This window comes from Phacochoerus africanus, chromosome 9 (assembly GCF_016906955.1).
Source record: "Phacochoerus africanus isolate WHEZ1 chromosome 9, ROS_Pafr_v1, whole genome shotgun sequence".
Taxonomy (NCBI): Eukaryota; Metazoa; Chordata; class Mammalia; order Artiodactyla; family Suidae; genus Phacochoerus; species Phacochoerus africanus.
In genome coordinates this window covers 115,212,970-115,234,955 of record NC_062552.1, presented here as the reverse complement: position 1 = coordinate 115,234,955, position 21,986 = coordinate 115,212,970, and the positions used below count along the sequence as shown (strand labels likewise).

General features: G+C 42.7%; 1 protein-coding gene and 1 long non-coding RNA gene across 3 annotated transcripts in view; one reads left to right on the top strand and one right to left on the bottom strand.

Annotated features, from left to right (window-relative positions):
- Positions 1–21,986, bottom strand: part of LOC125135442 (uncharacterized) — an 82,710-nt gene that overhangs the window by 20,897 nt on the left and 39,827 nt on the right. The gene's annotated exons all lie outside the window — the stretch shown is intronic.
- The window catches only part of RPS6KA5 (ribosomal protein S6 kinase A5), a 187,952-nt gene that overhangs the window by 161,332 nt on the left and 4,634 nt on the right, over positions 1–21,986 (top strand). The window contains exons 10-15 of one of the 2 annotated variants that reach the window (XM_047795605.1): positions 1,641–1,766; positions 2,143–2,276; positions 2,949–3,042; positions 6,286–6,456; positions 10,059–10,250; positions 20,826–20,985. In XM_047795605.1, the coding sequence (XP_047651561.1) occupies positions 1,641–1,766; positions 2,143–2,276; positions 2,949–3,042; positions 6,286–6,456; positions 10,059–10,250; positions 20,826–20,985 (877 nt within the window). Of the gene's footprint in view, positions 1–1,640; positions 1,767–2,124; positions 2,277–2,948; positions 3,043–6,285; positions 6,457–10,058; positions 10,251–20,825; positions 20,986–21,986 lie in introns of both variants that reach the window. The other variant, XM_047795603.1, reaches the window with a different exon arrangement.

Below are 21,986 nucleotides of genomic sequence, written 5' to 3'. Positions count from 1 at the left end.
TTGATAAACAGTGTTATCTGATTCTTTATCTTCAGTAAATAATCTAAACTATTTCCCAGGCCTAAAAAAGATTTGGAAAGGATTTTCTGTTTAGGAAAGGATCATTTCTCAGACATAAGATAAATATTTTGACTCTTTCAATGGTATTGCTGCTTCATTTCTTTGACCCCTATCAGCATCCCCGCAGTATGGTTTAATCTGCCCGTCCACACACTGTCTCTGGACATTGATGATACTGGCGGCTGGTACTTGGCTGGGCACATAGCAGATGCTGAAAGAAATGTTCCTTGAGTTGGTGACTGTTCCAGCTTGAACATTAGTCAGCTGTCATTATATTGATGATAACCAACTTACCACGGTTCGACTTAGGATATTTTGACTTTACAGTGGTGCGAAAATGATATGCAACCGTACTTTGAATTTTGCTCTTTGCCGGGATGGTGATAGCTTTCTCTGGCGATGCTGGGCGGCGGCACTGAGCCCTGGTTCCCAGTCAGCCACACCATCATGAGGGTAAACAACTGATACACTTATGACCATTCTGGTCTCATGCAACCATTGTTTTTCGCTTTCAGTGCAGTAGTTAACAGAGGATATGAGGAGTTCCCATTGTGGCTCAGCAGTAATGAACCCGACTCGTATCCTTGAGGACACGGGTTCGAGCCCTGGCCTCACTCAGTGGGTTAAGGATCCAGTGTTGCTGTGAGCTGTGATGTAGGTCACAGATGCAGTTTGGACCCTGCATTGCTGTGGCTGTCGTTTCGGCTGACAGCTGTAGCTCCGATTCAACCTCTAGCCTGGGAACTTCCATATGCTGTGCGTGCAGCTCTGAAAAGCAAAAATATAAATAAATAACAAAAAAATAAATAAACAACATGAGATATTCAACATTTTATTTTAAAATAGGCTTCGTGTTTGATGATTTTGCCCTACTGTGGGCCAGTGTGAGTGGGCTGAGGATGTTTAGGGTGGGCGAGGCTATGATGTTCTGTAGAGTTAGTGTATTAACTGCATTTTCTCCTTACTGTGTTTTCAATTTATTGTGGACTTATCAGGACATAACCCCATCGTAAGTCAAGGAGGATCTGTACCACTTTTGGCTCAGCACATCATCCTGCTATTTGATTTTACTCCTTTTTACAACTCAGTTTTAAATTTAATTGACCTAAGGCAATATAATGAGTCAAATAATTGCTGAATTAGAAACTAACTAGAGTGAAATTTGCTATTTTTCTAGTTTGAAAAATAGTAGCATTTTGGACCAATTTTTAGTTCTTTAACTATACCTTTTTTGGGAGATTAGTTGTGTTTGTTAGCAAACTTTTATCAGCAATGCGAAGGAATTATAGCTGTGAGTCAGATCTTGGGGGTGGGATAGGGAGGAAATATTTTTCAGCCTTTAATTTTGAATTGGTTTCCTTCTACCAGAAGATGGCATTATCTCCTTCTGAAAAGCATTATTCTATTGATTGGAGATAACCTTGCATTTTGGATTACAAATTGAATAAAACTAGATTCATCTTAACAAATATTTGAGCGTTTTTCATTCTTTCTTCATCTAAGAAGAAAATCATTACAGTCTTGTCTGTGCTAAACTAGAGAATTGCAAATCTTTATTTTTTACCTTTTTTTTTTTTTAGGGCTATTCTTTTGTGGCTCCTTCTATTCTGTTCAAACGTAATGCAGCCGTCATAGACCCACTTCAGTTTCATGTGGGAGGCGAACGTCCTGGAGGGACAAATGTTGCTAGGAGTGCGATGATGAAGGTATAGCGATGTGGTTAATTAAATGACATTTACGGCTTAAATACCAACACTAATTGACTTTCTCGAGTCCAGTAAATTTAATAGACTTTCCATTCGACTAAAACGTAATTTAAAAAAATGAATACATGGAAATAGCAATATTTGCCCTGGAGAATTATCGACATCCATTTGAATGAGCTCCTTTTTTTATAACAGTAGAAAGTTATATATTTTAAATAAGTGATATAGATGATGGAAATGAGCTAGTGATGAATCTTGAAAGATCATAAATATATTCCGCTCAGACTTCCGAACATTAATAATGTCCTCCACCGTTTTACCTACCCCTGGGTATCACTGATATTTTCTTACATTAAAGATGTTGGTTCCTCATCAGGACTCTCCGTTCTACCAGCACTATGACCTAGATCTGAAGGACAAACCGTTGGGAGAAGGAAGTTTTTCAATTTGTCGAAAGTGCACACACAAAAAAAGCAACCAAGCCTATGCAGTCAAAATAATCAGCAGAAGGTAGGACCATTTCGGGCCGTCTCCTAGTCCGTGGTTTCTATAAATTAAGATTTGTCCTTAAAAGGAAAGTAATGGTCTCTTGTGAGGTTTTTAAGCACAGTTTTAGCCATTCGGCTCAACAGTCGATCCGTTATACTTCTAACTCCGAGAAAGCAGTCCATCTTAGGCGTAAGGCACAGTATGATATGCTTCTGAGATTATGATGAGAAGACTTTCTGGTGGCGGTGATATTGAATCAGACTTGCTCAATGAGTTCAGCCACTGGCCATTCCAGTTAGTTGAATGGAAACAAATGTTTGTATTTTTTCTGACATTATTCAGCCATCTCTGGGTAGCTTTGAGAGCCAGCTAGTTGTTTTGGTAACTGATTATTACCTGCATGATTCTGTATGCTTATTACCAAATTGTCAGGCAGATAGGACAGCCACCTCTTCATATGATGAGCTCTTTTCTGACTCCGAAATGATCATTTTCTCAAGAATCATACATGACTTGTTCTGGTGGGTCTATGACTCACTCTTTTCATAGAAACCTCATTCTGATACATCAACACTTACATTGAATGTGTTGTAAGTAAAAACAAATAAATATTTAACAAATATTTGGGACGGGGGCAACACTTGCCAAAACTTAGTGAAGAAGGATGTGGAGACTGACTGTTGCCTTTTGCAGGATGGAAGCCAATACTCAGAAAGAAATAACAGCTCTGAAACTCTGTGAAGGACACCCCAATATCGTGAAATTACATGAAGTTTTTCATGACCAGGTATTTCACGTGCTTTTTTTCTGTGCATACTAATTCATATACAAGGTTCTACTTTTCACCAATTTTGTGGGTGCCGCTGGATCAGAGTCAGGGACGTGGGGCATGACCCGACCACTCAAGAGGGTGAAAAACCACTCTCCACACACTGGCGTCCACCCCCAAATCAGTGCATGCTTTCACTTCTGCTTTTCGCACCCGTGGTGGTCGTGTGGGACCCAGAAGGAGGGCAGGAGGGCGGACGCCCAGTGGCACTGCCACAGCTCACTGTGCTTGCTTATTGCCGGTTCAGCTGCCACCCCCCCACGTAGCTTCATCACTGCGCACCTCTCAGCACTCGTCATTGTCAGCCTTCTACTTAGTCCTTTCACTTTGGGAGAACCTAGAGAGCCTGCAGCCTCGTTAGTGCAAGTTCAAGAGCTAAGAGGAAGCAGAAGGGCAAAGATACTCCCTTTCCACCTTCTTATTCCAGCTGGCAGACTCTGCTTGGACCACAGTCCAGGTCATGCCACCCCCCTTCTAGTCCTCGTCCCGCTTTCCAACAGGACACCCCCCCCCACGGAAGCATGGAACTCTGGATGCAGGAGGAATGCTGTGTCAGGTCCACGTCTCCTTTCCTCACAGAAGTTACTCTGCTGCAGTCATCTTTCCTCCAGGGACTGGGTGGGGTGGCACAATCTTACACAAGCCAGCGTACTGGGCACAAGAGCTAAGACCCATCCTGGATGTGGTTGGCCCTAACTTGACCAAAGAAGACACATGTTCAGAAGGGTCGTGAGTGTTTTCTTACCAGAGAGAAAGGGTCATAAGACTTGTCCAACCAAGGTCCCATAGGAAGTCAATGAAAATCTAGAAGGAAAAGTTGGTCTCTGGTTCTGGGCTCTCTCTCCAGCGTGCTGCTGTGACATCTATGTCCTAGGAGAGCCCCGGTCTCTGCCACACCGACCTTTCCCAGGGCACTGTGGCCAAGAATGATCCATCTCGGAGAAACCAGGCAGCAGCAGGACGTAATCATAACTGCCGCCATTTATCATCATGTGCCTTGTGTGGTCCAGGTAGTGGAGCACTCACTCTATAGCCGTTATCTTATTCAGTCCTTAGAGTAACTCCCGGAGGTGAGAAAACCAACACTCACAGAAATTAAATAGCAGGGGCTCTCAGTTAGTAAGCGGTCCTTCTGGGATCTGAACCCACACAGTCCAACCTCAAAACAAGCTTTTGATTACTTTTGTTCTGCTGCCTTAGGGAGGCAGACACACAACCTGGTTTTCACATCAGTGACCACGCACCCCAAAATGACATCATCTACTTGCTCTTTGGTGCTTATAGTCAGAAAAGAAACATCTTTGAAACAAGGACTGCCTCTACCTCATGGGCTACTCAACTTCAGTGGAGGGAGTGAGCCCCCCGTCCGCTGGGGTGCTTAGGAGGAGCCTGGACAGTCTCCTGTTGGAAATGATTCACACACCAATCCAGGGCTCAGAGGATGGCCTGCGACACAATCCTCTGCCGTTTTGCAGCTGTGCTCCAGCCCCTTCCCAGCCAAGACTTGGGACCACAAATGTAAAACAAGGCGAAGTTACTCCTTACAGTCTGGAGATCAGAAGTTCAAAATCAGCCACATTGATGTAAAGTCAAGGTGTGGGCAGGGATAGTTCCTTCTGGAGGTTTCTCAGGGACAGTTTATTTACTTGTCTTTTTTTAGCTTCTGGAGCTGCCCATATTCTTGGCTTGTGACCCTTCCATGTTTCATTCCATTCTTTTGTTTCCATAGTCTCATCTCATACTGTTGATTCTGATGGATAATTTAAGATAGTCCTTCCATCTCAAAATCCTTAACATCTGAAAAGTCCTTTGCCATATAAGGTAACATCCATAGGTCTGGGGATTAGGATATGACATCTTTGGAGGCCATTTTTCAAGCTACCTTATATATGTTTTTTCACTAGTACCTGTATTTTATTGGTAAGGATACTCAAGACCATAGAGGAAAAGTAACATTTCCAAGGTCATAAGTAAGTAGCAGAACTGGCATTTCAGATCCAGATTTGACTCTCCTACCTACCTCTGCGAGTTCCCTGGTGGCCTAGTGGTGAAAGGATCCAGCATTATCACTGCTCTGGCGTGGCTTCGATCCCTAGCCTAGGACCTTCTGCATGCCACAGGCTCGGCCAAAAAAATTTTTGTTTTTACTAATAAAACCTATCCATTAATCCACTATAGGAGTTGCTTCCTATTTTTTAAAAAACTTGCCAGAATATCCTTGTAGCAGATCTTCAGCTTTGACCTTTTTTGTCCAATGTCGAACCTCAAATTAGCATGGGCTCTGGTCGCCTGGGAGCAATTCTCTTATTAAAAGCGTTATTCACCTTCTACATTTTGCCCATGATGTGCGGAATAATGTCTTTATTTATAATTGTCTTTTGAATGAAGCAGTTTTTCTGGGCATTGCCGATTCAAAGGGAACCCCATTTTGTTCGTTGAGTGACGTCAGTGCTATAATGCAAAGCACCTGAGGCTGAAGACTGATTCGGTATCATTTTTAAACCATTTGTGTTATATAATTCCCTGGCTTTTCAATAGACCTGTGTTATTTTCTTTCTAGAAATGTATGTGAAATGTAATAAATACATAACTTTTAATACTGTTTAATTAACATAATGCCTTTGGGATCAAAAGCAGTTATTTTTTTTTTTAAGCCCATAGTGAGTTATGGGTATTTGCCATGGGAATTAACAGGAACCCTGAAACTAATCTGTTGAGCCCTAAGAGAAGATTTAAAGTACCATCATCCAACCATGCCCTTTTTAAAAGGTAAATTTGCCATTAAATGTGTGTGTCAGGCCTCCTGTGGGCAGTTGTCCATGTTCCATCAGTAATCGTCTATATTATTTAAAGCAGCCAATTTCACATTATTATCAGTACTAGGTCACGCTTTAAAAAGAAAGCTATGTGAACTTGATAGAGAGGGTTGGAATGGAATTCAAATGAAAGAATTAGTCAAGGAAAAGATATATAAAGATTTCCCTGCAGTACTTGAAATTTTCCATCACTGAAATAGAATTCTAAAAACACCACATTATCCTTCAGCTCTTTCCTCTAACATACAAGGATGGCTGTTGATTATTTTAACAAGGGACTAGTGAAATTTATCGGTAATTGTTCACAGTCAATAAATGTTTTACACGGCGCTAAGCCTCTACTCCTCTTCATCAAGGCCCTCCAGTCTTGTTCTTTCTTTTCTAGCTTCACACGTTTCTAGTGATGGAACTTCTGAATGGGGGCGAGCTGTTTGAACGCATTAAGAGAAAGAAACACTTCAGTGAGACGGAAGCCAGCTACATCATGCGGAAGCTCGTTTCGGCTGTCAGCCACATGCATGATGTCGGTGTGGTGCACAGAGATTTGAAACCCGAGGTAGAAAAAAAAAAAAAAAAGAAAATGACATGCTCTCTCATGCCATGCAGTCTAGCATCATTATTAAATATCCCCAGATACGTGTGGGCTTTTTGGGGTTTGTTTTGTTGTATTTTAAGGGCTTTCTGCTAAATAGATACTTGCAAATATCATGATTCTTGGATTTTTTTTTCTCTTCTATTTCAGTCTAAAATAAATTTGTCTTTTTTTTTTTTTTTTTTTTGCCAGCTGATCATCTCAAGGTTATATTTGTAAGTGTGAGAGCCTTTTATGGAAGAAATACTTTGTGCAACAGTTGTGGACTAAAAATAGCAGTGGAAATTTTTATAGCAGAAAATAACATCCCTCCTATATGTTTACCATTTTAGAGGGTTCTTTTTTTTTTTAATGATATATTTTGAAAGCTTAGCTTTCACTTTTGTAATCAGATTGATTAGCTCATGAATAGGAATGTATATAATGCTGTTCTAGATATTTAAATAATAAAGCATTGCCTTGTTTAATTAGTTATGCCATCTTTGCATGTGCTTTTCTTTGCTCATGTACATAATATTTATAGAACTGTGTTGCAATGCAGAGTAGCAGCTTTTTGCATATTTCTTCTTTCAAAGGTTAAGAAGGTTCTAACTGAGGAATGATCCCTTTTTAGTATCCAAAGTATGAAAATTCCTCTCTTTTAGAAAATCATCAAAATAATGAAAATGAAAAACAAAACCCAATAATTTATGAAAGGATAACAATGAATCATCCTCTACCAAATGCAAAATTATATATATATTTACTCTCCAAAATAGAACCTCCATTTTAATTACCATGTGACTATAATGCATTTTCAAGTATATTTAAAATAATTTGGTACTTATTCTTTGTGTGAGACCCCAAAAAAATATTTCTCAAAAAGCACCATTTTTGCCTTTTATTTCAGTAGCTTGGACTATTTATAGGAAGAGGATGTTTTTATTTTATTTTATTTTTGTCTTTTTAGGGCCGTGCCTGTGGCACATGGAGGTTCCCAGGCTAGGGGTCCAATTGGAGCTGTAGCTGCCGGCCTACGCTGGAGCCACAGCAACAAAGGATCCAAGCCACATCTGTGACCTACACCACAGCTCACGGCAATGCCGGATCCTTAACCCACTGAGTGAAGCCAGGGATCGAACCCACAACATCATGGATCCTAGTTGGATTTGTTAACCACTGAGACACGACGGGAACTCCTTTTTTTTTTTTTTTTTTTGTCGGAAGAGGATGTTTCTAAAATGAAAGTGTGCATTTGGATATAATGGAATGATTCCTAAAGTATTTAAACTTCTGTGTACTTTCTAATACTGTTATTCACATTACCTGTAATTAATCAAAAGTGACTTGTATTCTATGAACCTGCAACTACAATAGCTGCCCCTCTGCTTCCTTCTTCCTAGTTCTCACCCTCCTACGCTACACCCACCCAAAATATGGTGCTCTGTACATTGGAGATTAGCTATTTTTAAATGTGAAAGCATACCATTTAAATGGGGTTTTTTTTTTTTTGATAGACAAAGAACAAGCATGTAATTTTTTTAATTGAAAAGATCTGTTTCATGACTGTCTAGAATTCATTTTCACATGTTTTATTCTTTGATAACTGGCCATCTGTCATCTCATGAAGTCTCAAATGATGCAACTGTCCTCCAGCAGAATTTAAATTTGCCTTCCTGTTTTACTGATTAAAAAGATACATAGCCTAATTTTTCTTATTTCTTATTAAGTTTTCCTTTCAAGTAGTCATTATTTGAAATGTCTCACTGTTTAAAAAGACATTCTGCTACTAGTATAGTCCCAAATCAACATATATTTTGGAGTCATGGAAACGTGCCTTTGAACTAACATTTTCGTAATATGTAATTTCGTAATCCAATAGCTTTCACTTTGACTTTTCAGTGGCAGAGTATATTATTTTCAGACTTAAAGTTTAATCCCTTTCTCATTGATGTAGAATTTTAAGATCTGATTATTTGGTAGATTATATGTGGTATTCATATTCTGCACAGGCAGGATAATTTCTAGGTGATAATTAAATCAATTTAGAAGCTAGCTGACATTCTTAGTAGTCTGCTTTGCACTTTTCAAACTGGTCCCCGTATTGTATCAGGTTAGTTTCCAGCGGAACTTGAGACAAGGCTAAGGGGGCCTGAATGATTGCTCTCTGCCATTTCTGACCATGGACGTCCATCTCCACGTTGAGAACTGGGAGATGAGTGGGGAGGGGGGAGGAGTCTGCCGCATCTTGGCCATTTTAAGATCTAAAATCAAGGCAGTCCTTGGCCATTCTTAATGTAGAAGATACCAGAGTCATTTCCAAAGACTTGTGGCACAGTGAGGATGGGCCAGGTGTGTGTCAGTCACTGTCCTGTACACAGCCCAGTGCTTGGTGCCACGACAGAGCCCAGGAGTCATTTTCTAAGACTTCTCCCAAGTACTGTCCTTGAGCCCCAGCTGTGACTTCAGTTGTGGTGAAGCCTTACATTGAATAGTACCCACATTTAAATTCCATCACAAATTCAGGAGGAAGCCTTCGGTATCACAGAAAATTTAATACAACTTTTCAGTTCCTTTTTTTTGCTGCTTTCTTCCCACTTCATTTTTAACTTTGAAATGGAGACTTAGAGGATTTTTCTTCTTTGTATCAGTGAAGCCATCTACGATGTATTTTATTTCAGTTCAAATGATATTGAAAAGCAAGGGGTGTTCCAGAGCTGGGGAGCAATTGCAATGATCATGAAGATTTCTAAGCTTCACTAACTGTGGGTACTACCTGGATGGGCTAATAATAAAGGTGGTGATGGGTACACCAGTACAGTGAGATTTTTTGAAACAAGTGGTAAATATAAAAGTAGTCAGTAAAGCAGTGATTGAGAAGGCGTAGGGAACAGTTCAAAATAACAATGTTTTTTGAGTAATGGAGGGATAATATCCATCAGTCTCAAAAAAGTTCAAGTTTAGAGAAAGTATTTCTAAAATGTAGGTCTCTGACATGTATTCTTTAAGAGGCTTTAATAGATACTATTTAATTGGTTTATGTATGACTTCATTCAGTGGACAAATATTTACCAAAGCACCTGCTACATGAGAGAGTCATGAAGAAGGTGAGTATACAGTCACTGCCCTTATGGAATTATTGTCTAACATGGGTGAAGGCATTGAACTAATAATGCAGAGCTGCTAAGAGCCAGGAAAGAAAAATAAGTGCTAGAAGAAAATAGAATAATTTCCAATTTCAGTTCGGTGGAATGAGGCGCAGGTGCCTGAGAGCCAGGTTGGAAGGGAGGTGTATGGAGGAAGCAGAAGACAAACACAGGCCGAGGGAAAAGTATAGACAGAGGAGAGGCATGGAACTATTGAGACTGCTTGCACGTGCCCTTATAAAATTGACATGATACAGAAGAGTATAAAGCAGAGAGCCGCAGTATACTGACATCCAGCTCCCAGACCCACCCTGTCAGACTTCTCTGTGTCTGAATCCAAGGTACATACATAGACAGATAATGTTGCATAAATGCATCACCAAGTCCCCTGACATTTCAATGGCAGTTGAAGGAACTAATACAAGTGCTTGTATCTTGCAGAACTTGCTGTTCACTGATGAAAATGACAATTTGGAAATTAAAGTAATTGATTTCGGGTTTGCACGCTTAAAGCCACCTGATAATCAGCCTCTGAAGACGCCATGCTTCACTCTTCATTATGCTGCCCCAGAGCTCTTGAACCACAATGGCTACGATGAGTCCTGCGACCTCTGGAGCTTGGGCGTCATTTTGGTGAGTTCCTAGCAGTAGAGCCATTAAACCCAGTCACTTCTCTGATGTCCTCTGTACAGCTCTCTCTTTGCCGTTCTTCTTAAATGTGTGGGAAAAAAAACTGGCAAATTGGTTTCTTTACTGTACAACCAATAAAAGGCCTCACTGAAGACTATTTTCCTTTCTTAAAATTCAACATTGGAGGAAAATGTAGGCATTTTTCTTTTGGTTTATTTTGGAATATTTAAGGCAACTGTGTCTTACGTGAATTACAGTTTTATATATCTGTATATTTTTAAAGAAGCAATAGTATATTTTTACAAGATAGGCATATTAGATATAAAATTAAGATAGCAAAATTATATATATGTGTATGTGTATATATATATATATATATAAACTGGGTCTTTGCTATATAGTGGAAATTGACATAACATTGTAAATCAACTATAATAATAATTTTAAAAATTAAGAAAAAAGAAAATAGCAAAGTGACTCATTAATAAAAAATATTTTAAAAATATATCATCATCATCTGAGATTTTCAGACTAAAGATGCATCTGAGATTTTCAGACTGAAGATGTAATTAAAGAATATCACTTAGGGTAAAATAACTAATTAATAGATAAAATGTAAAATCTTTTTAGTAATTTATAGTAATCATGGTGAGCATTGCTTTTCACAAAATGTCCTTGGCAGGTGGGATCAGAAACAGAACAGGAAGCTAGAAAAATCTCAGCATGTTTTTTTCTCAAAATGGCTTTACTTTTTCTGCATGTAATTTGTAATGCAGGGAGAAATTTTCAGACAGTGCAGAAAGATACAAGGAACAAAGTGAAATCACTCATAACCTCATCATATGGAGATAATACTGTGTAAGCTCTTACTCTCCTTCCATCCCTCCCCTATTTTATGTTTTATGTATTTCTACAATTTTCTCTCTATATTTGTATATATATTCAGGGTTTTTGACAAAGGAGATATGTAGTTTGAGTCTCCGAAGTTTAACATTTCGTTAGCATCTTCTAGTCCTTCACTAATTATAAGCAACACAAATATTTTTTATATATGTGCTTGCGTTTGTCTCATGATTTCCTTAGAATAGATTCCTAGGAGAAAGATAAACACATCTTTATTTTGGCACAGATGCCTGGATTTCCCTCTAAAGGGTTTACCAGATCATATTCTCATGAATTGTATATGAATACATTGGATACTATCAATTTCAGTCTTAAATTATTTCCTACTGTTGTTATCATTTGCATGCGTTCTCTGATGAGCATTCAGTTTGAGCATCTTTTCATGTATCTAGACATTTGTATTTTCTTTTTTTATAAATTGCTGTTTATGAGCTTTGCCCACTTTCCTATGGGGAAGTTTTTCTTATGGAAGGTGAAAGCTCTATTAAGAATTTGAATCCTTTATCTGCCATTAATATCGGAAATGTTTTTTCCACTTTGTCATTTCTTTGAAAACTTTGTAGTAATATGGGATTTTAAGTTTGTTTTTAGAGGGGTTTAGATAGAGAAGGTTTTTTATTTCTATGTTGCAAGATATGTCAGGCTTATGATATCTGGCTTTGATATCGAATTGTCACTCCACCCCAACCCAAGATTATAAAAATATTCTCTTAAATCTTCCTTTAGAATTATGTTTTATTTTTATGCTTATGCACTCCATCTGGGATTTATCTTGGTGTCAGTTTGTTTTCCCCCAATGGCCAGTTGTCCTTGCAGGATGATTCTTTTATTTGTAAGCTTTGTGCGTTTTTTACTTCAGCAATTTAAATCATCATTTATAATTTTCAAACTAAAATTGCATATTTATGAATATTATTTTTAAATAAAAATAAACAGCTTACTCCTATAGATTTGAGTTTTGTTTGACTTAAACTGATTACATTTTCATTAGTAGCACTCTCCTAAAAAATTCGTCTAAATAAAAAAGAGCCTTTCTACCAACCTCAAACCCCCTGACCATCCCAAACTGTTACATTTAGAGTGGATAAACAGTGAGGTCCTACTGCACAGCATAGGGAACTATATCCAGTCTCCTGGGACAGACCATGATGGAAGACAGTATGAGAAAAGAATGTATATGTATGTATGACTGGGTCACTTTGCCGTACAGCAGAAATTGGCACAACATTGTAAATCAACTATACTTTAATAAAAACAAAAGGAAAAAAGAGCCTTTCATTTTTAGCAATAAGATTACAAAGACTCCTTTGTAAAGGAGTCCTTACTTATATACAGGCCAATTATAATTATCATGCTTTTTAAGGTTTTAAAAGGCAGTCTTAGACATGCAGGCAGGTATTTTGGGGCCTCCAAATGCCGTATCTATGGAAATAACTTTGTATAATGGCATGGAGAGAAGCCAGGCCTCTCTCTAGATCTAGCTGTCAAGTTTTAAACAGAAGCAGGGGACAAGGAACAGATTAAACGATGCCACAGGAATACAATCACAATATCCAGACTGTGGGAAGTTCTACAGACAAACAACCCAGTTTGTAGCAAATAAATTATAAGAAAAAAGCCTGGGAACCTGTAGATTAAAAGACACTTAAACAGTGTTTGCATCTTACTTAAATTCTGATTCAGACAAATTCTAATTTCAGTTCTATATGTTAAATTCAAATGCTAAATCATACAAATGTAATTATATTCATACAACGTATAAAACACTGCTGGCGAAATTTGAATATTGCCTGGATACTGGGTGCCATAAAGGAATTACTGCTAATTGTTCTTGGGTATAATAAGTTGTAGTTGTGGTTTTTAAAAACCCCTAGATACAAAATCAACTACTTGCAGATGAAAAGCAAAGTTAGCACCTGCCTTAAACTGTCAAAAAAGAATGTTTTGCAAACTTTTCAATATAAACGAGGACCCATCTCCAGAGGACCTAGATACACAGGCAGAGTCATCCCATAGTGAGCACAAAATTTATTTCGTCTGGTTGGCCTTCTATCTCTGGCATTTTTACTTGTCACATCTAAACATGAATGTGGATCCTTTCATATGTAAATAATCTGTTATCCCAATTGGGTAAAACAATTCCTTCAGGAAGATGGGTCATGTCTTATCATTTGGCTTTGATTACAACTTAGTCCACCTCATGGATGTGCAGTTCATTGGAAACGAACAGGATGTGAATTAAAATAGAACTTACGCAGTATCTTAGTCTGCCTCAGGCCACCATAACAAAATATTGCAGGCTGGTGACTTAAACAACAGAAATTTATTTCACAGTTCTGGGCACTGAGAAGTTCAGGGCCAAGGTGCCCGTTGGTATCTGGCGAGGGCTTCTCCCTTGGGTTGCAAACAGCCATCTGTTCACTGTGTCCTTACATGACCTCACCTCAGTGCATGGGCTTAGAGAGAGAGCAAGAGCCAGCTCTCTGGGGTCTCTTTCTACTAGGACACTAATCCTCTTGGAGGAGGACCCCACACTCATGACCTCATTACCTTTATCTCCATAAAGGTCCTGTCCACAAATGCGAGTCACATTGAGGGTTAGGTCTTCAGTCTAAGAATTTAATTTTATTTATTTATTTATTTATTTATTTATTTATTTACTTAATTGTCTTTTTGCCTTTTCTAGGGCTGCTCTGGCGGCATGTGGAGGTTCCCAGGCTAGGGGTCTAATTGGAGCTGAGCCACTGGCCTACACCACAGCCACAGCAACTCGGGATCCGGGCCGCGTCTTCAACCTACACCACAGCTCACGGCAACGCCAGATCCTTAACCCACTGAGCAAGGGCAGGGATCAAACCCGCAACCTCATGGTTCCTAGTTGGATTTGTTAACCATTGCACCACGACGGGAACTCCTCAGCCTAAGAATTTTAAAGGCACACAGACATTCAGTTCCTAAGACACAGTATTTAATAAACATAGGATAGGATTATATGCCAGCCCAAAGGTGTGGATAGCATATCCATGGGGTGGAATATAATAACGTTTAAAACATATTTCTGCCAAGTGTTTTATTCAGGATTTCTTATTTTTTCACTCTCTTTCAAAAATTGTATGTTTAAAATTTCAGACCTGGAGAAAGTGTGGGAGAATAACACTGTGACCATTTGACATTTCGCCACATCTGCTTCCTCTTTCTTTCTAATTCCCTCTTATGTGTGTATACACACACACACCCAGATATATAGAGATGTGTATCTGTAGGTATATAGATACTTTCTTGCCGCACCACTTGCAGACAGTTTGCAGACACAGAATTATTCTTAACAGAAGTTGCTTCCGGGATCATCAACTAAATTGTAAGATCTTAGAGTTGAGAGGAGCCTCAAGTTTGTTTAATTCTACCTCTTCCAGAGAAGGGACTTGTCTACAAAGTCCCTATCACCAGTCTCCTTTAAGTATTTCCAATTTGGAGAATTCCACCCCAACAGCCTGCTGACTTCTTACACATCAGAAAGCAAGAAAACTGTAAGGCAAAGGGTACTTTATTGGATGTAGCCACATATATATCTGTTAGGAAGTAGGGTGAGATGAGGAAGTGGAGCAGATTTTGGAAAACTACTCGGCAGTGCCTACTGAACAGACACAGACCAAAAGACCAGCAGTTCCAGTCTCAGGGATGTAGTCAGCAAAAATGGGTGGTTTTATGTCCGAAAGACATGGACAAGAAGATATGTGGCAGCAGGTTTCAAAATGCCCCAAATTGGAAACGAGTGCAACGTTTATCAACAATAGAAAGCTGTTCTGTCTGGGTTTCCTAGAAGCAGAACCTAGAGTTAAAGCTTATGTTTTGTCTTGTTCCTGAGTAGCATCATCCCGGGGAGGCAGGAGGGAGGCAGGGAAAGAGGGAGGGAGGGCAGAAGGCGCACTGAGTGACCCCCTCCTGTGACCGGAGGAGCCGATCGCTTGAGTTCACGGACACAAGACATCTCACAGACCCTGAGGCCACAGCAGCAGGCAACGTGATTTCTGTAATTATAGAATAATGGGTCCTTCCCCCTTAGACTCTAGAGTGGGGGACCCAACACCAGTGGATCAGCCATTGATCAGTGGTTCAGCACAGTCCTCAAGGATAGCCCCCCAGCCCCACCGGCTACTGTCCTGAGTGGGCGTCTTCACTGAGCTTTTCATGTTCTAACAGGCCAACTGCACCCACCTGAAAGCAAGCCAGCTCATCTAGCAGGTAGGCCCAGTTTCCCCTCGAAACTGGAACTGAATGGCCGTGTGCCTTTAAAATTCTTAGGCTGAGGAGTTCCCGTCGTGGTGCAATGGTTAACAAATCCAACTAGGAACCATGAGGTTGCGGGTTTGATCCCTGCCCTTGCTCAGTGGGTTAAGGATCTGGCATTGCTGTGAGCTGCGGCATAGGTCGAAGACGCGGCTCGGATCCCGAGTTGCTGTGGCTGTGGTGTAGGCCAGTGGCTCTTGATCATGGGGAGCCCCTCTCGATGAGGCCAGAGATGTGAGTTAAGGAAGAAGCCTTGGTGCAACAGAGGGAGGTGACAGGCTCCTGTGCATGTCATTTGCTGTGACTTCTGGACCTCCTAGGGTTGATTCTGAGCGTGCCATGTCCACAGCATCTTACTGTTGCTGCAGCTTTATGAATCTGTGTATCTGCTGACCCTCTGCGCTGCTTTGTCCCAGCTTCAAGGGAGCCTTTGCAGCCAACTCCCAGCACTGGCTCCAGGTGGCCCTGCCAGGATGTTGAATCCTGAGTCTCAGAAAATGTTTCCATGGCAATAATTTCTTCTCCATCAGGCCTTATGTTCCACCCGCCCACCCTAGTTCAGCATCTTCAGAACCCATTCGCATTGTGTCCCCTGATCCCTGCTGGGCCATTTTAGCCGGGGCCTTGGTCCCTGTCTCCTCAAATCCTCCTCCTCAGGGACTGTACTCCTTCCTAACATGATTGTATATAAGCTTTTGCTTTAGATTGTGTGCTTTCTGGGGAACCCAGGCTATGAGAGTTGGTGCCAACAGTGACCCCAAAAGCAGAACCTTAGGAAGGGACTTTGAAGTTGCATGACTTCCTGTCTGACACCCCAGTTACACTGGGGAATGGGGTTCCCACTGCCGTCCAACTGGAGAAAGAGACAGAAGGGAAAACAGAGTGAGGCCAGAGTGGAAGGTGGGGGTGTTACTGTGTTGGTCGCTACTCACTACAAAAGTATCATCTTCCAGGAGCTTTGCGACCTACCGTGTCTCAGGGCGGCCTGTCGGTGGATCAGGGACGAGAGGGATCTTTCCCCTGACTTCCATCTCCCTGGTGAGAGGTTTCCCCCAGAGTAGGTTCCCCTGGGGTTGGATGTGTGGGTGCTGACTGGGTCCCAGGGCACCTCGCTCCTCCGTGGCAGCCAGGAAGCCCCAGAGAAGGAGGATGTGGCGTGTTGAGTATCCACAGCATAGAGGGAGGGGAGGGCGGGGGGGATATGAAGTGGTGCTGCAAGGGGTCTGTGGTGTAGACATCACACTAGATGGCAGTAACCAGGAGGGAGTGGCTGCTTCACAAGAGCACGGAAGAACCTCCCAGACAACCTTAAAAGAAGCCAGTTGTAAAGGAACATATACTGCAAGCTTCCATTTGTATGAAGTTCAAAAGCAGGCAGATCTCTAGAGCCGGATGAACGTAGGAGAAGGATTATATCCGAGGCACGAGGGAAGCTTCTCAGCTTCCAACATGTGGGAAATGTTGTTTCTTAAAATGGGTATGTTTACTTTGTGGTGAAGTCATGAAGCTGTGCACCTAGTGTCTGGCGCTTATCCTCACGCATGTTGTACCTAAATTAAAGTTCAGTTTTGAAAAAGTCAGCCTGAGAAAAGAGGAGCAGGAAGAAGGAAGTCAAAGAGCTGTATGGGAGTTCCTGTCGTGGCACAGCGGAAATGAATCTGACTAGGAACCATGAGGTTGCGGGTGCGATCCCTGGCCTTGCTCAGTGGGTTGAGGATCTGGCATTGCCATGAGCTGCGGTGTAGGTCACAGACGTGGCTCAGATCCTGCCTTGCTGTGGCTGTGGCATAGGTCGACAGCTGTAGCTCCGATTTGACCCCTAGCCTGGGAACCTCCATGTGCCGCAAGTGCGGTGCTAAAAAGCCAAAAAGAAAAAACACAAAGAGCTGTATGATATCGAGTTATGGCAGGAGAGCTTAGCCTTTGTCACCGTCTAGGAGAGACTCCCCCCCAAAAAAAACAAGAGAGGCCTGCGGACATATGGACCAGGCAGGAAATACCAAGGTCACATTGCATTTCTGGAGCTTCTGGAACTCTGTGTGGAAGGCTTAGGCAGACAAGCACAGGACTATTGCTCAAGAAACTGAGTTTGGACTCTGAGGGCAGACACCTGGGTCCCTGTCCGCACGCTGCCAGTTCTGGGTAGCAGAGCTCAAACAGGGTGGCCCGCCTTTCTGCATCCTTTCTTTTGGGGAAGGTGTAGGTAATAAAGGATGAAATCAGTCGGTACACATAGAATACTTAGAATAGAGCCTGGCACAAAGTAAGCAGCCAGTAGACTTGCGTGCTTTTCATTACAATGACAGGTGTCACCACCACCACCACTGCTGCATCCCCCCTCCTCTGGCCAGATCTGAGCAGGTTATCAACCCAGTCTTTATACTCAGTTTTCTGATCTGCAGAATCCAGACTCTCACCCATCTAGCTCTCTGAGTGATGAGAAAAGTACCCCATAGCAACGCCTGATCCCATTAGCATACCACCTGCTGGGCTTTCTTTGTTTCTCTCTAGGTAGTATAAGAGCCTCTGTCCCCTGTTTGGGGAGGTGGAGCTTGCAGCTAGAAAGGCAAGCTTTCCCATTTAATAGCAAGTGTTGGGAAGAGAGGATGGTGGAAACGCAGGAAAACAGGCTGAATTCCTGGCATCAAGGAAGAGGAGTGCTGGACAGATGTGGCCTCCGTCCCCAGAGACTCCCCAGGACGATTGCCTGCTGGGGTCCCTCTGTTTCATCGAGACCATTTCATCAAGACAGTCTCTGCCCTATCACTGCCTTACAGTATTTTTAAGGAGTTTTTACTCATTCCACTAATAAGCATTGGATGGCAGACCCTGGCACGTTGCAAGGTGTGGGGATAGAGTGAGACGCAGACCTAGTTCTACCCACGAGGAGCAGGGGTTTAGCGGGGCGGACAGTCATGTGTTGGATAAGCACCCCACAGAGTGAAAAGGCACCTGCCAGGGTCTGCACGGGGCGCAGAGGAGGTGTAGGGAGCAGCCCCCAGCCCTGGGGGCAGCAGCAGTGGAGAAGTTCAGGAAGACAGGGCTTCTTTCATAGAAGCTTAGCCTCGGGAGACAGAGATTAACCACTTGCTGAGTATCTCCTGGGTGCCAGACACGATGCTAGGTGTGTGAAGAACGCAATGTCACGTAAACCTGGTGATACACCTTGTTACTTTTATTTTATAGATGAAGAAATGGTCTAAGAGAGCTTAAACTAATTTGCCCAAGGGCACAAAGCTCGTAAGTAAAAAAAGCAGCTCTTTGAAGCCAGGACTGCCCGACTCTAAAGCTCCCTTCTGCAGCCCGTCTTCTGTCCGGGCTGATGATGACAGAGGGTGGAACCGCTAGTGACACGTCCTGAGAGCTTACACCCTGGGATGGGTGGGCCGCCTGGGCCAGATGAAGAAGCTTCTAAGAAGGGCCGTCTAAGGAGACTAAGTAGCTTGGCCAAAGTCCCGGAAGCACGAGGACTGCTGGTGTGGACGGTGGGACAGAGCGAGGGCAGCGCAGAGGCCAAAAGGGGAGGCGAGAACCTGAGCCGGTGAGGTGCCCATGGGGCACCGGGGGCCAGTGAGGAGCTGGGGAAGGATGGAGACTGCGTAAGTGCCGCCCTGGATCTGCAGGAAGGGTGGACAGAAGGCGTTCAGGAGGCACGAGCAGCGGCCGTGGGGTCCGGTCCGTCGGGGACAGACGCAGGGACATCCTGGGCAGCTGCTCCCACCTGCGGGCTCAGTTCAGCCAGAGCTGGTTGGAGCCTTCCTTCCACACCCGGGGTTTCGGTTGTGGTTTAAGTTGTTTCAGCTTTGCCTTTCCCATGTCCTAACCTTTCCCTCCTTAAATAAATACCTCCTTGTTTGGTTGCTCCGAGTTATACAGATACTGAGGTTTCTTCCGCTTGTCGTCTTCTGTTTGCAAGTCCGCTGTCCTCGTATCGTTTTCACTCGCTCAGGTGCAGTTTTCTTTGTCAGAAAGTCCAGATTTGCCCAAAGCCTCAGTCTGGTGCGCCCAGAGCAGCCGAGTTTCCTCTCCTCTCCGCCTGGGTCGCATCCATCCATCCTCCATCCTTCTCGCTCGGCTTCTGGGGACTGCCTGCCTGATTGTGTCTCCTGGTTATCCGTTCAGGGTTATTTTTACTATCCTGCCTGGGAAGTTCCATCTTTTCTGAGAGCCCGTGTGTAAGAGCCATCCTGCCATTGTGAAGGCGAGCCTGCTTATCAGACAAATGGCTGGAAAAAGAAAAATGGCATATTCCTTCTAGATCACTGGGACGCCTCCATGCCTGCCCCGCCTCCTGTGTAGGGCTGGGGTTGAACAGAGACCCCCTCTCCGTGTCCCCGCCTAACTGCCTGTCCCGGTGGGCAGGTTTCTGCTGGCTCCACACTGCGTAAAGACACACAGTCGCTTCCATGATACCAGCCCGCCCACCCCCACCTGCAGCTCGCCTGCCACCCCTGCAAGCCTGTAAATCTGTGCACAGGGAGAAAACCATCCTAGAATTTTAAAGGAACTCTTTTATAAAATCCAGCCTCTGCTACAAAGACAAGCCTTAGCTTTTGGGGGGTTTTCTGTTGATTTTTGAAAGGGCAAAAACCTTAAACAAATTTTCAAACACATGGCTACAATGGAAACAGGTGGTTGTAGAGAATTCATTATATTTAACACAAGCGTAAGAAAAATAAAATGAAAATGGAAGTCATTACAAACAAGAAGGCCTATGTAAAAAAAAAATTTTTTTAATCTTTAACCAGCCATAGTTAATGTCCCTGGGGAATGGTGGGTAGAATTGGATAGAAAAAATAATTATGAAGGTGTTCTACTATTTCTGAATTTTCTGTTAACATTAATACTGTCCTTTTTTTTTTTTTTTTTTTGCTTTTTAGGGATGCACATGCATGTGGCATGTGGAAGTTTCCAGGCTAGGGGTCAAATCAGAGCTTGCAGCTGCCGCCTACACCACACCACAGCCTCGTCTGTTACCTACACCACAGCTCATGGCCACACTGGATCCTTAACCCATTGAGTGAGGCCAGGGATCCAACACACGTCCTCATGGATCCTAGTTGGGTTCATTACCACTGAGCCACAACAGGAACTCCAGTACCATCTTTTGAAGCAATTGGATTATCCCGTTTTTATTCTTCTTGTTCTGAATACAGTGATTAAAATGGTTTTAAATCTTGGTATCATGACAAGCCGCCCCTCGTTATACACAGGTCTGAAATGTGTTGGTTCTTTCAGAGACAGAAGTCATGCAATCTTTTCAATCCAATAATGTTAACTGTAACACTTAGGAAATTATGCTGATGAAGTTAGTAGTGAAATTACTTGAGTGGCTTTGACAAGGATTTTAGCAGCCATTCTGTCATGTTCCTTTTTTCCCCTTTGCAGTATACAATGCTGTCAGGGCAAGTTCCATTCCAATCCAATGACAAAAGTTTGACGTGCACCAGTGCAGTGGAAATCATGAAGAAAATTAAAAGGGGAGATTTCTCCTTTGAAGGAGAAGCCTGGAAGAATGTGTCCCAAGAGGCTAAAGATTTGATCCAAGGTAAGAATCTAAATGGAAATGTTTTATCTTTTTTTTTTGCTTTTGTTTTTTTTTTTAGGCCCGCACTGGCAACATATGGAAGTTCCCAGGCTAGGGGCTGAATGGGAGCTGCATCTGTGACCTACACCACAGCTCTCGGCAATGCCAGATCCTTAACCCACTGAGTAAGGGCTCGAACTCAGGGATCGACCCCGTCTCCTCATGGATACCAGTTGGGTTTGTAACCCTCGGAGCCACAAGGGAAACGCCCCCCACGTTTACTTTCTATATGATGTGTGGTGACTGAAGTAGAGCCATACCCCTGGCACATATACTTGTTTGTGAATTGCTCAGGGAATCCCTGTGTGTTCTAAACAACTTCCAGCTACTCTCTTCAGCCTTATTTTCTTGTCAGACTGTTCCCCTCCGTCATCTTATGCACCTTCACGGTGTGAACCCGCACTTGGATCCACCAGCATCTCAATCAAACATCTGCAAAGCGAACCTCTTCTTTTCACCTTCCTTTCCCCCAAGCACGCGCCTCCTTCCTCCCCCCTCTTGCCAAGCAGCCAGGCTACCAAAGCAGACCTGGGCATCACGCCCTGTGACCTTCCACCCACAGCTGGCCACTCAGTCCTGCAGGCTCAGCGTCCCTCCCGGCCACCTCTCCTCCCCACTCACATGGCCGTCCCCTTAGTTCTTATCGTCATCTCTCCGCTAAAATCCTAACATGCGTCCAACTTGTCTCATTTCCTCTAACTTTGTTTGTCATTGATCAGCGGAGTGACCTTCCTAATATCCAGATGAAATCATGCCGATTTTTCTGTTACAAAATCCTTCGGAGAATCCCTGAGAGCTTTAGGTCAAACTCCACAGTGGAGCCTTTAAAATCCCATCACCCTCGCTCTGCCATCGTCAGACACTCGAATTCCTCAAATGTGCCGAACTTTGAGATTCCGCTGTCTTCTCCCCATGCTAGCCGAGTCCCTGGGGCACCCCTCTCCATCTGCCACTTCTGCTCA